At 32.9% G+C, this 15,719-nt stretch overlaps 2 protein-coding genes across 2 annotated transcripts; both read left to right on the top strand.

Annotated features, from left to right (window-relative positions):
* The first annotated feature begins 1,979 nt into the window (after nt 1–1,979).
* Nucleotides 1,980–2,651, top strand: LOC126687538 (uncharacterized). Its single transcript, XM_050382098.1, has one exon. It carries the CDS (start codon nt 1,980–1,982, stop codon nt 2,649–2,651), a length of 672 nt encoding a protein of 223 aa, XP_050238055.1.
* Nucleotides 2,652–5,161: 2,510 nt separating this feature from the next.
* Nucleotides 5,162–5,611, top strand: LOC126687536 (uncharacterized). The gene is made up of 2 exons (XM_050382096.1): nt 5,162–5,483; nt 5,553–5,611. Exons 1-2 carry the CDS (start codon nt 5,162–5,164, stop codon nt 5,609–5,611), a joined length of 381 nt encoding a protein of 126 aa, XP_050238053.1.
* Nucleotides 5,612–15,719: the final 10,108 nt, after the last annotated feature.

The following is a 15,719-nucleotide window of genomic DNA, read 5'->3' as shown; positions in this document are numbered from 1 at the left end:
CTCTATTATAGCATTTAAAACGTGAAAATGACGACTCACTGTTTCACCGGAGCGATAAAAGAAAAAGGAGAGTTCACTATTTGTTACGTTATGTGCTAGTATATAGAGCGACTTCGCAACTTGTTCCTCAACAGAAACGCATATTGTGGGTCGAAGACCACCGTCTTTTATTAGAAACTCACACAACTCAATAAAGACACTAGGACTCATTCTAATAATGCTATGAGTACGTTCATTGGTACTAATTCGATCCATCAAATCCGCTCTAACTCTTTCTCCTTCTAATCTTACTCCAGCTCTTAAAGACTTATCACGTCTCCGCAACTCAAACCGATAGATAACCACACAAATTGCATGTATGGCCGATACACGATATATGTGTTTCAGTTTTAAAAAATCATCAACGACTCTATTCTCATCGCCCATCTATAATAATTAAAACAAAAAAAATAATTAACAATTAATTTATAAACGTAATAGTAAACGATTAATTTAAATAAAAATAATAAATTATTCTAAAATAGGGGATTTTGTAATGGTTTAACTAAATTTTATAATGACTATGCTTTAAGTCTACCTATAAATTCAGCTCAAATAAAAATGTGAATTTTTTTCATACAAATAAATGCATACGAAAAATTATCTCAAATACTTTATTCCCACATCAGAATACTATGAAACTATAGTTAAGCTCATTATCTAAGCACCTTTTGAGATAATTCGTGATCATCTAGTTGAAGCACAATGGAGATGGAAAAATACGATTCCAGCGTTAAGCAATAATAACAACTAGTGCCTAGACAAATTTATCTTATAAAAATTTCACTTGCATCAGCAGCTAATTCTACTTCCATTCTCCTATCATTATATTTTAAAATAATTAATTTGAAAAACGTTGGTAAAAAACAATTCCAGGATAAAATATAATTGCAATTAAATGCGTTAGAGGAATTAACCTCGGGAATTGTATGCTCATATCAATATAATTTGCAACACAGTAACTTAAAGTTTAGAATGTTTTAATTAAAAGCTTAGAATGCTTTAATTAAAAGTTTTTGCAAAAATAAAATTACAACTGTTATATGTTGATATTGAATTTAATTATTTTAGACATAATCAGCTTTTATAGTTTTTCTATGCTATAATTCTATAGTAAAAAGAAACCTGTTAATGTAAATTAAGCTTAGTTATAAAGAAGTTACAGATTTTTTTTTATTTTTTTTTAGGATTATAGTTTGTGAAGATAATTTCATATGATATAACCTAATCTAAAATTAAAAAACCAATTGCATCTAAATTTCGAATATAAAATGTGAAAACAATACTTAACCTATTATTAAACAAATAAAATAAATATTACTCCCTCCGTTCAGAAAAAATAGGCTGATTTGGGTTTACACACTTATTAAGAATTTTAGTTATTTTAGTTAAAATTAAACAATTTTCCTAAAGTATCCTTATTAAGAAGATGCTTTGTATTTCATGCTAATATTGGCACGTCAATTACCGAGACAGAGAATTCCCATGCTATTAAATGCAAATTCCTATTTATAGCATATTCCTTAACAAGGTAAAACCTTTATATTTTCTCACACAAATTTGAATTGCCGCCATCATAAAACTTAAAATATGAAAATTTCCCGCTAATTATTCAACATGATTTTGTTTCCAAATATGAGTAGATATTATGCAGAAATTTGAAAATATCCCGCTAAATATTCAACATGATTTTGTTTCCAAATATAAGTAGATGTTATACAGAAATTTGAAAGATTGAATTGCTAAATATGGAAGAATTTTATATACATGGCTTAACTGATAATGAGCCACAAATTCTTCCAAATTTTCAAAACCAATCTAATTCAACCTTTTTTGATTTGAATATTGCACTAGAAGATATATACACAACAGCTCCAAATTTTGTTTTGTCCAATAAAAAGAAAAACTTCACCTCTACTAAAAAATAAGCTATCATTGAGATGTTACTCAGAGAAAGAAAAGATGGAAAATTACCAAAAGGAGCTGTACAAAAAGTTGCTGATTATTTTTCAATATCAACAAGATCAGTGAGTAGACTAAATCAGCATGCAATAAGTATAACAACAAAAGGGAGTTTGCCTGATCTCTCATGTAATCTAGTGAAAAAAGTTGGTCGTAAAAGGATTGAATTGGATTTTGATCGAATGAAAGAAATCCCTTTCAGTCGCCGCACCAATATTCGATCGCTTTCATCTGAGTTGAAGTATCCAAAATCAACAGTTCATCAAAGAATTAAAGAAGGCTATATACGACCACATTCAAATTCGTTGAAGCCATATTTATCGGAGGAAAACGTGAAATCCAGATTGGAGTTCTGCTTGTCCATGATTGATAAAGATAGTATTGATACATCACCAAAGTTTATCAATATGTATGATCAAATCCATATCGATGAAAAGTGGTATTACATGTCAAAAACGACACAAAAATATTACCTACTTCCGGATGAAAGTGAGCCTTTTCGTACTTGCAAAAGTAAGCGTTTCATTCCTAAAATAATGTTTCTAGCCGCTGTTGCTCGTCCTTATACGGATGTCGATACCGGCGCCACATTTGATGAAAAAATTGGAATATGGCCGTTTGTTTGCAAAGAAACAGCAAGAATAGAATAGCAGGGACAATGGAAACAAAACCAATTCTGTCGGTAACTAAAGAGGTAACTCGATCTTATTTGATTAATAATTTACTGCCTTCGATTAAAGAAAAGTGGCCATGTTTTGGTTCCAGGACTATTTACATTCAACAGGATAATGTTAAGCCACATTTGAATGTCAATGATTTTGAATTTAATAGAGCTGCAAAAATGGATGGTTTTGATATAAAGTTGCGATGCCAACCTCCTAATAGTCCTGACATGAACGTCTTGGACTTGGCCTTTTTTAGAGCCATTGATTCGATTCAACATAAAGAAGCTCCCCGGACTTATGATGAGTTCATTTTGGCGGTTGAAAAGACATTTGAACAATTTCCAATCGAAGAATTGAATAACAGTTTTTTAACACCGCAATCTTGCATGCATGAAGTTATAAAGATCGGTGGAGGAAACAACTACAAAATCCCACACATGGGCAAGCACAGTTTGATGGTAAATGGAAAGCTTCCCGAGAGACTCGAGTGCAATATAGATATTTTTAATCAGGCCGCAAATTCACAAACTGAAGATAACGGAACTGGCATAGTTAATCAAGACACTAGTTTTTGAAAGATTTATTGTCTAAATTTAGTCTTATGTTTATGATATTTTCATTTGCTGTTTATTGGTATTTAAAACTCAAACATTTATTCTTGTTCATTTTCTTTTAGTGATTCCATTACCTGAATTATTAAAGTACTGTGCATTTCTTTATTAGGAATATCGAATTTCTTTGGTGCACAGTTAGGCTTAATTGGATGCTAAATGATCCAATTTAGTAACCTGACAATTAGGCTTGTCAATATAATCAATATGCTGTAATTGTGGACATTCATAATTACATTAAACGAATTTCCATTAAAGTCTTCAATATGGTCATTTGTTGTTTGAATCATTTTCTTAACAATAAAACAATAACAATAACAGTAAAGACATTGAAAATGATAAAATATCGCTTAACTTGACATAATGCTTAATCGACATACCATAAAATTTCAGCAAACAAATTGCATTCAATCACTAATGAAAAGCAAATTTCAAAATCATTTTCACTATCAGATGTTCTTTTCACAAATCTTCGGCATTAATATCTTTAACATATGACGAACTTCTCTGTCGATTTCTTGTGCACGAGAGATAAATCCATCTTCTTTTGGAAAGTCATTTAAATATATCAACACTTTTTAGTTTCTCACCTGCAAATAATTCCCAGACAGATTATTCAAATCTACCAAGCTCTTAGAATTCTCAAATTTGTCCATTTTTTGAGTTTTCTTTTTCAAATAAGAAAATGATGAAGACAATTGACTATGACTCTTGAGTATATATAATGTCATGCATCTGTTGGAACTATCAAACGTTATTAATGGATGTCATTTAAACTTGAACTACATTTAATTTAGTTGACTAAGTACTAAATTAACTAAGGATATTTTAGACAATTACTAAGTTAACTAACTTGTAAAATAGGAAATCAGCCTATAATTTGGGACAATTAAAAAGGGAAATCAACCTATCTTTTCCGGACGGAGGGAGTAACAAATAATATATTATATTTTTAAGAAAACTTACGGATTTCTAATTGCACCACCACAAAGGAAGATCAACTTCTATTATAAGAACAAAATTTAAGTTATTTTTCAAATGAAGTGAATAGTGATGGAATAAAAATATGGTATATATATACAATTTTTTAACAATATTATCTTAATAATCAGAGCTTTTATTATGTTAACCCAAATTTTGGCTAACAAACATAGTAGTTAGATGAAGATTTAAAGGGATTTTATTTTACCCATTGTGCAAATATCACTTCAAAAATGAAACGGAATAATAATTCAGTCAACACTGGTTGGTAAGTCTTAGATAAGTAAAGGATCTTTGTTTAAAAAAATAAAAGTAAAGGAAAACAAGAAATAATAAAATCAGTAATTATAAAAGATTTATTGGGGTAATATGGTCATTCTATTAAAAAACAAGAGTCATGTTGTTCCAACCCACCAATTCGGTGGGTTGGCATTTGAGGGGTTTTGAGGGGTTGAAAAAAATATATTCAACCCCCCAAAACCCTTACTCTATTTTAAGAACTTTTTTTCAAATAAGGGTTGAAAATTTTCAACCATGCCCTTCCCTTCCTTTCCTTTATCAACCCCTAATCCAAACAATATGTAAAGAAATGAATTATTTGATTAACAAAACAAATAGAGATTAATTGGATACCCTCACAAACCTCTCATTATCATATAATAGATTGACGCAGTCGATCTAGCAGCAGCTGATGCTCTTTGTCGATTGAATTACGTTTCTTCAAGATTTCTTCCCTCTTTTCTTCTCTTTATAGATGGCAACTGGTATGAAACTCAAAATCCTTAAAACTCATTCAAATTGACAAACATATCAGTTTTCTACTTTGTTTTCTATTTAGATTAAATCATAGATTTCATATTCAGTATCATCTTTAAACTACCCTGAATATTTTTTCCATTCGACATGCTCTCTGGAAACTTAATTAATTTTTTTCTTGATGATTCTGACGATGATTTGGAAATCACAGTATCTACTTTAAGAGAGTCGATCAATAGAAATAGACGGGCGTCTTTATATCGCATGTCGGTTTATGGTCGTAGCTATATATGGCGTAATAGGGTACATTGTCATTATAAGATTTATCATGACTACTTTGGAGAAAATCTCGTTTATTCGCCAAGTTTATTACGAAGGAGATTTCGAATGAGTCGGTCTCTTTTTCTTCACATACAATCCGCCATAGAGTCTTATGACCCATATTTTATTCAGAAAAGGGATGTTGCTGGTATTTTGGGCCTGTCTTCTCTTTAAAAAATCATTGTTGCATTAAGAATGCTTGCATATGGTGTTTCAGCTGATTATGTTGATGAATATGTAAGAATTGGTGAAAGCTGTCACGACCCAAATTACTGAGCCGCAAACGGCGCTAGGGAACGAGAGTGGTAGCTCTGGAACCCGTAGCAAGCCTAAAACCACTATCAATTTTTCGCGAACAACAAACAAATAACATTAAAACAACGAAAGCAAACATGTATATTTTACATATATTAATATTCACATTTAGTTTCTAATATCCACGTAGGCTCTAGTTACTGTACCTCGTACAAAGTGGCCTCAACGGGAGTATATACATACTAATATCTCAAAACATATCTTCGGCATCTGGTGCCGTGAACAAAGCATATCGTATGTAGCCTACCAAAAATATATAAACAAAGACAACAAGTAATATACATAATCATAATGAACCGCTGTCTAGGCTACAACTCTGTCGACACAGGACCACTACTGCAGCACTACGGAAGTCAAAGAACTATACATACATAGCTGACTTCCGAATCCCAAATCTGGCTTATAACTAGGCCCATGCGCTAAGCACCTGAAAGACATCAAAAATGAGGGGTCAGTATTTGGGAAAATATTGAGTGAGTTTGCAAGTTACTAACGGTATTATTAAAAACATAACATCGCATTTCAAGAAAACATAATATAAAGTAATGCATATAAACAAGTATTTGATCCGTTCGAAACTAATATCCTAAAATGTGACACAAATTACGAGTATTCAAATCATACTGATCCAAATGTTCTGACCCGAGAGTGTTCACACTCTGCCTCGTCGATCGCGACCTATTTCTTAATCACAAAGTGTGAGTCCAACTCACTAGATACGGGGACTCCAGGTTACACCGTAACCGAGTGCTCACTCGTATCAAATTCATTGTCCAACTTCGAAATTCATATTCATATTCATATCATGCATGTATATCAAATCATTTATCATATGCAAACACACTAGACTGACTCGATACTGGTGATCACACAGCCTATTGACACCCAATAGGTAGCTAGTTTCTTCGGATCGCATACTAGTTTCTCGTATATAAAACTTAATAAAACATATAACATTTCAACCAATCATATATAATGCGATGCGTATAAACAATATACGTATATATAAAATAACATTAATATATATAATACACGAAAGTAAAGTGCAATTCACTGTGACCGCTATCCAATCAATGAGGTGATCTATGTAATGATATGCTCTTGCCACCCCACGTCTGGTGCCCTCACTGCTCGCAGATACGTCTGATAAATAATTGATTAACGTTTAATAGTTAGATATTAATCTCGTGTTGTTACACGTATAATACTTTTCAAATTCTAGGGTTTAGTTTCATTCTTGATATTATTCTCGTATTCGATAACTCTTAGTCGTATTTACGACTTAACGGATACTAATCCTCTTATTCAAGAATCGTAGATCTTAATCGACGTGTTCTACTATCATTAATTGCTCAAAACGTCGAGTTAATCTCAAAACTTATGATTCTCGGGGTCCGAAAGTTGTCTTTTAGAGTCAAATATTCAACAACGTCAAATACTTAGGTCAAACACGGCCCGTATACGCATTCATGCGGGTCGGGGTGCACGTGCGTGCATCTCGGTGGGTGCACGATCATGCAACCCTGGTGCACGTTCGTGCACCTCACTTGGTGCACGGTTGTGCACCTCACTTGGTGCACGGTCGTGCACCACGTGCACAGCCCCGGAAATTCAATTTCCAGGGTTCCCATCCATCCCGACATGTTACCAACACTTCGACCTCCAAAACCCATATCTCCGTTTTCACCAAAACGCTAAAATAACTCCAAAACGTCAAATTTAATACTAATACATTATTATTACTAAAACAGCCACAAAACAACTGATTTCGCATCAAATATCAACCTCTTACCTTGATTTGATGCCCGGAGATGATAGAGCTTCCAATTTTGAAGAGATTGCCGCAAAAATCGCTCGAATAGGACGTCGAACAGCGAAACGGCGGCGAAACGACGATATCAATCGATATTTTCCTCTCACTCTTTGGATACTTCTGTTATTCCTTCTGATTCATAATTCCTTTCTTCTATAATTTTTAAAAAATACCACTTAGGTCCTTGTTCTTTTTGTTTGTTATCATTTATCCTTTAAACTTTTCTTTTGTTCAATTTAGTCCATAACTCAATCAATTACTGCTTTAATTATAACTTATACGTATTATTTATATCCAATAAATAATATGAATCCCGATATTAATATTTTCCCATCAAAACCTAAAATTTCCATTTTTTGAGACGTAGTGGCTAAATTACCACTTTAGTCCCTGAACTTAGTTTTGAGACTTTTCTTAACATTTTTCCTCTTAATTCCAATTCCACCTTTAGAATTGAAATATAACATTAAATTCCTTACTATACACCTTTCGAAACCGACCTACTAAATTTGTATTTTCTTTATCTTCTCGGAAATTCTTATGATATCGCCACTTCGGCCACCAAGAACTGGACACGTGGTCCAATTAGATAATTAAATCTTTTGGGGTATTACAAAAGCGCTGCGATCGAAAGTCTCAAAAAAATTATTCAGGCAATAGTTTCGATATTTTCAAAAAGATACATCAGATCGCCTACCAAAACTGATACAGATAGATTATTAAAAGAAGGGGACTGTCGTGGATTTCCCGGAATGTTAGGAAGTATTGACTGTATGCATTGTAAATGGAAAAATTGTGCTATTGCTTGCAAAAGGATGTATGTTGGTCATGTTCGTGAACCAACACTTGTTCTTGAAGCTACCGATTCGTATGATCTTTGGATATGACATGCATTTTTTGGACTACCAGGATCACCCAATGATATTAATGTTTAAAAGCGATCTTTCTTATTCACAGAAATTGCTTCCTTTATATTGTTTGCAGGGTGAGTTTGATCTCAAACTAAAATATCTACTAAAAGACCGTTCGGTGGATATCAATAAACAAATGCAAATGCAAATGAAGGAATTTACTTGAAAACGAAGATCTGCAAATGCCTTATTCAGAGATGCAAATACAATTGATGAATGAAGAAATGCAAAATGAAGATCTGCAGATGCAATTGGCAATTAGTTGACATTAGCTTTATGTAAACAATCTAAGACCATAGATTTTTTTAATTCCACAATTTATATATAGACACGTTCTTAAAAGCGATTTTGATTTTTATGGTGTTTATCTATTTCCTTATCGCCCGTTTAACATCAAGTACTCATTCAACAGAAAAGCCAAATTGTTGAGAAAAGAATCATGAAGGTTTATTATAACATACAAATTTGCAAAGGTTTCACAGGGAACAAAAATTAATCTGTTGCCCCAAATTAATGCCAAACATTTACCAAGATCCAAAAGTCCAACATAAGTCCAACATAAAACCTACATATCAAAAACATATTCAGGGAATGTTAGCAGCTTTAGAGAAGGAAATGTTATTTTTTATTGACATAATGGAACAAAAGATAAATGAATATTAATACTAATTTCAACATTAAAATAGTTTATCATAACCAGCAAAACTAATGAATACAGAAAAGAAAACATAGAATATTGAACATAACTAATACAACTAAAAGAACAAATAGAAAGCCAAAGCAAAAACTAAAATTTTAAAAATTTCTAGATTTTCTTTCAATGATCTCGCTTTGACACCGAACATAAAACTTTGCAAGCATTTCAGTAATTTCAGGTGTATTTATCTGCATTATCCTTTCATCTTCTTTCAATTGTACTAATCGCAACTTTTCTTGCTCGTAAACAAGTCTCTCTTGTCCTTGCACATATGCTTTTTCAAAGAAATCCAATTTTTTTCATTTAATTGCTTCTTTTCCTCTCTCATTTCCTGCAATATATTCATATATGAATCCGATGAATTATTTTCTATCTCTTTTTGCTTTTTTTTCTTTTTTTCCTTTTCAGCTTTTCTTCCCGGAGGTCTCTCTAAATCGATAAAATTTATACCAGTAATATTGTCATCTCCTAAATTCAATCCAGTCTCTGAAGTAGATGCATTAGCATGAATCTTTTCTTTTTTTTTCGTTGGTTTTTTCTTTCACAATCTTTTAACCATTTTGGTTGGAATCTTAATATATTCCAACAATGTTCGAATTGAAATTTTCCTTTGCTTTTATTTAGTTCTTGATATAAATTTTTTGCATTAGCAATCTGAAAAAAAATAAAAAAAAATTAACAGTATAGTATCAAAACTATACACACAATATGATATGATATGTACCTTGTCTTGCTCATTGGTTCCACTTTGGTTTCTTGATTCAATTTGAGCATAACATCTGCAAAACTTGGTTGTAGCTAACTGAATTGTCGACCAACGGTTCATCAAAGAAATTTGTGTACGCTCGGATTCAAAACCTCTGTATTTATGAAAGTTCTCACATAATCTTGTCCAATACGTTCTATGTTTTTATTCGTTCCCGTGCAAAGCATCTATACTGATACTGAGCCACGATGACACGATATGTAAATCTTCTTCTACCGTAAAATTACAGCTACGTGCTCTTTTCGAATTGGCAGAATTGGTTTCAGCTGGAATAGAAAAACCAAACTCTTAATTATTGGTAAAAATAGAAATATCATCTGAATTTGATTGTTGGGTTGAAAATTCACAATTTAAATTGAAATTGTTCATGTTTTCATTTATGGAACCTTGAAAATCCATTTAAAATAAAAATGGAAGTATGGAAACAGTGGGCACGAACTGGTTCAAGAAGAATTGTTGTTGATCACGATGAAAATAAGAGAATATTATTTTCCTAAAATTTACGAAACGGGGAAAAAGTGATAAAAAGCACGATTTTTTTAAATTTAAAGAGTTGGTTTGACTCTCTAGATATGGAGAGCCAAACTGACTCTTTATTTTTTTTAGAAATAAAGAGTTCATTGGAGTGATATTTTTCAATTAAACTCTATAAAATAAAGAATTTTGAACTATAAAGAGCCCATTGTGGATGCTCTTATATAAATTATATTTAATTTAAATATAAGCTAGTTTACTAAAACTTGATTGAATTTCTATGTAAAATCGTTTATGAACTGACATACGAGCTCCTTCACGAGCTTGTTCATAAACTTATACGAAACTCGTTCATAAGCTGTTAATCGAGTTGTTTGTGAACATAAACGAATCGAACGCTATGTTCATGTTTGCCTCGTGAACAAACACAAAATCAAAGTCGAAAATACCAACAAACACAAACCGAATTTTTATTGAGCCAAATACTGATCTGCTCGTGTGTAGTTCGATTTGTTTGCAGCCATATGCAGGTCGAGAGCATGAGCAGAACTTCTCTCAATATAGTTTAAATTCAAACTAAGTTTTTTTAACTTAAGTGGCAATTTGTCCCGTCAACTTATAAGCAATATGCAGTTAACACATAAATTAACTTTTAGGGCAAATTAGTCACCAACTTGTTGAATACGGGCAAAATAAACCTCATTTTGGCAATTTGCCCCCTCAACTTGTAAGTTAATTGTTTTCTAAATTGGCAATTTGCCCCCTCAGCTTGTAAACTAATTTGTTGTCATGACCTGAAATCTCGAGTCGAGACCGGCGCTATGGAATGGGAATGGTAGTTCCGAAACCCGCAGTAAGCCTAAAAAGTACTATAAAATTTTTCGCAGTTACTTAACATAAAACGTTTTTATAACAGCTCTTCAGAGCTTGATTTTCACAAACATCTTTTCAAAATCTGAAAACGTTGCATGAAAACTTAGGTCTTATTATGCGATGTCTCACATCCAACATATCTCGTTTCACTTTAAAACAAACGGTTAAAGCGGAATTTTAAAGCCTTATATTCGTATCGAAATATATGCAATATTTTATAAACTATTTAACACATTACTTATACACGTTAGGGCCCTGACTAATGCAGCACTACTGATAGACTTCCTCTTACTGAACATACTTCAAGCACAAACTTTAAGGACAGGGGTAGAAGTCCTTCACATCAAAAGACTATACACACCTGAAGAGACACGCTATTGGGGGGCCTGTCGAAACTGAGTGAGTTCATAAGTTTACAAATACGTATTAATTAAAAACATATAAATCAATACATTTCAAACAATCAATCATATGCATCCACGTATAACCTTCTGATTGAAATCCTAAACCTTAGATTGTCTTGCCCCAATCCAAATCAATTTTCTTAGTCCAATCCATTCACTTCATTAGTAACTTCTTATTACTCACTCATGATGGTGTAGTCTCGAGTTGACTCTACCGAGTTTAACTACACCCATATATTACAATCCCGAGATGTCTCAACCGAGTTTAACTAGTACTATTTCTTTTGTCTAATCCATCCATGAGGTGAGTCCCGAGAGCCTCGCTCTACCGAGTTTAACTCCCTAGATATAGGTCCCGAGATGCCTCTACCGAGTTTAACCTATGCCTGTCGTGTTCTCGAGAAAATTTTTGCCGACTTTTGATACTATAATTTCTAATGCTGATAAACTCTTAATCCTAACTGGTGATCACGCAGCTCCTATTGCCGCTCAGTAGGAAAGCTTGTTTCATCGGATTCATACAGGTTTCAAATCCATGATGTATGCATTTCAAATAGGGCATTTCATTTAAAATGACTCTATGCCAACGTATAATATGAAATAAGAATTGCATTTAAATACTGCAAATGAAAACATCCACATTAAACTCACAACTTGCTTTTCCCCAAAATCTCTGATTAAGCGTTAGCTCATGTCAAGCTCCCTGAGCTCCTTGCCCGTTAGTAGATCGCCTCGTCGGATCTAAGATAATCGTCAAATAACGCTCGAGTAAGAATATATTTTTATAGACGTATTAAACTCGAGATAAACACGCATTCATCGTTTGTCGTATTTCATTTGCATTTTGTTTGAATTGTTTGTATTTATACACCAATCGTTATTTGATTTACTTATCAAATAACTATCCACGTATAACATTTCGTTTAACTATTTAGTGCATTTACTACGTCGAACAATTAACGTCTTATCTAATTTCGACCATCTATTTGATTTCTTATCAAATAGCTCATTTAACTAACCTTATTCACTTTATCATTTCATACTTCAAAGTCTAATTTACCATTGGTTTTAAACTTAATTTAAAACCAGATAACATTGTATAGCAAAAAGCGTTACCTATCGCGTTTTTGCTTTATTAGCGTTTTTTTATTTTTCGTATCAAATAAGCTAACGTTTTATGTCCATTTGACATGTATTAACCTTCCTAATTCCATATACCAAAATCCACTTTATAATGCTACACATTTTGCTCTTAATGTCCTATAACGTTTTATCGCAAAAACGTCAAACTATCGCATTTAAAATGATTCGAATCGTCAAACTATCGACCTAAACTCATCGACCAAAAGCCCTTCCTCTTGGCGATGGGGGACTGAACTTGCAGCCCCCATGGATGCCTCAGCTCTGCTCAGTGTGAGCAGAGTTTAATTCTGCTCATAGCAGAATTCTAGCGGCCGGCGTGCTCAGCGTCGCCGTGCAGAATTCTGCACTTGGTGACCAGAATTCTCTGCTCAACGGAGCAGAAAAGGGCTGGCCCGAGACCAGACCTAGGAATAAATTACTCATCAATTCAAGCAAGGCCTCTCTCATTTCTCAATTCTTTTTATAACATAATCATCAACTAAACACAAACACCACAACTCTTGCCATAGCCTAAACCTACCATCAATTTCTTAACCAATTTCCTCCATTTTTTTTACTTGATCAAAACTCAAGTTATAAAAATCAACATGATCAAGACTCCATCACCAAAGATTTAGCACAATTAATCACCAATACAACTCTTAATTCTCCTCACAAATGACACCACAAACATAAACAAACCATAGATAATTTTAAACACCCAAAACTCATAACTCTAACAATTTTTCATATTAATCAATCTTTAAAATCAACCATTAAAAGTTTGTATTGAAGGAGTTACCTTGTTTATCTTTGATCTAAGATTGATTTGCCTTCAATTTTTATGAGTTTTGGTGAGCAATTCCTTAGGCCATTAGAGATGAGATGATTCGGCCTAGTGAAGATGTAAGGATAGAATTTTTATTTTTCTTTAACTATCTTAGAAATGTGAAGATGATTATGAGGAGTAATTCTTGAGGAAGTTTGGTTAAAAGTCCACTTTATTAACTACTTTCTTAGGAAGTTTACGGCTAAGAGTTCATTTTAACTCGAACGTCAACGTGTTTAATTCTTAAAATAACTTTCCGTCGTGCTTTTCTCGATCAATTCTTAATTATATATCACGAATTTTAATGTGAAATTTATTAGCTCAAGATTTATACTTTATCCTTATTATTTTATGTTCTTTAATCTCGTTAAGAATTAATTTATCGAATAATAATTCCCAATAATTATTTTACAATAAATTCACTTCCTTATTTCATTTCCATTCTTAATTTCAATCTCTTTTCCGACCTACTTGATCTAAATTTCTCAATTTAGGTACAAAGTACGGTCTAACTTGTCATAAACTTTTTAAGGTCGTTACAATCGCCCCTTCTTATATAAATTCGTCATCGAATTTAATTTTTTTTCTCATATTCCCTTATGATATCATGCTTCTAAGCCTTAATTCTATCATGTACCTGATACTGACAGGTATGAGTATCTTCCTCGCACACTTGCCTCCATTTTTCACGTACATCCTTTAGCTATTTTGTTCTTTCTAAGAACTTTTCTTTTCAGAATCTCTTTGATCCGTAGCTTTCGCATTGGCGTATCAACGACGTTTACTAGTTTCCTTTCCATTGTTTGTGGTTGAGTTGCACAAACAAGGTCCAGTACATACTTATAATGTATTGAACTTAGGAAACACAAGTTGCATTTGTGACACTACTGATGATAGTCTCATCTTGTGAGTGACTTTACCAAAGTGTTACACAATCTTACATGGATCCATTTTTTCTTGGGTATCATTCTCGTTTTCTTTTCCAAATATCCAAATGTCATATCACTATTCCATTGTTTATCATCATACGATGATTGCTAATATCCCTAAGGATAATTAGTTTCATCATATATCCCTTGTATCCCATTTTAAGCTTCTAGCTCTTTTTGTGATACCATTGGCAATATCGATGTTCAATGATCGATGTATCAATGCTAACTAATTTCGTTGTTATCTTTCCTAATCCTCGCGTATCTATTTGTCGTTTTCTCTATTCTTCCTTGATATTAACCAACTGTATTTTGATTAGTTACAACCATCTAAATGGCTGACTTAACAATTTAAATCCACTTGTACCTATCAAAATTGTTCTTTGAGCCTACTTCGGCCATCCGAACCGCTTAACCAAAAGCGTCCAATTTACCAATTAAAATTGGTATCCTTATGGTCGGCAACATGGTCTACAACTTTTGTTTAGACCTCGAGTTGCAATTCTTTCTTGAAGATATCAAAAATCAGCCTCAAAGTTACCTCTTTGAGCTTATTTTGAAAGACTGCAAAATTGTCGTCATGACTATTGCGGAAGCCAATGAACTAAGAATTTAATGCAGTCTTTATCCAATTATTATTTCATATTCCTATATTTCGATATCCAATCTATAATTTTCGTGAAGGGTCGAATTCTATCCGACATCTCTTCGGTTCCCGAAATTTTCCTCGAAGTTGGCTACTAGCCACACTTTTATGTTTTCGCTATATCACGTTTTTCATTCGTGTTTTACCTTACCTTAACACTTACTTTTCATGGCTACCTGTTTTTTAATCATTCCCTTCCCTTGTAACCATGATGAACTATCATTCCAATAATAATTGTATCGATTCCCTTCGATTACTTATCAAAGTTTTACCCTTAACCTTGACTCTTTATCATTGGGTTGAACTACTTCTTGGTAGTTTCCATCTCCGTCTTTCATCGTATAAACTTTTCAAGTTTATCGAGATTCGATGTCATTTCCTTGACATTCTTTGATTTCCATTGACAAGGGAGTCCTTAGTCATGTAATCAATTGCTCATGCTATCCTTACCGATATATTAATGGTAACTAGGAATAGCTTTCCTTTTTATACCAATCGTGCCCTTCATGGCCTTATGGTATTGCATCTCATGAATTCAAATGCTCCCTTGGCATTATGAGATATGTTTCGCATCCATCCTTTATGTATCTTTCTATTCTTTGGCT

Source organism: Mercurialis annua, linkage group LG6 (genome assembly GCF_937616625.2).
Source record: "Mercurialis annua linkage group LG6, ddMerAnnu1.2, whole genome shotgun sequence".
NCBI classification, from domain to species: domain Eukaryota; kingdom Viridiplantae; phylum Streptophyta; class Magnoliopsida; order Malpighiales; family Euphorbiaceae; genus Mercurialis; species Mercurialis annua.
Note: the sequence above shows the minus strand (reverse complement) of the source record. Positions and strands in the feature narration are given on the sequence as shown.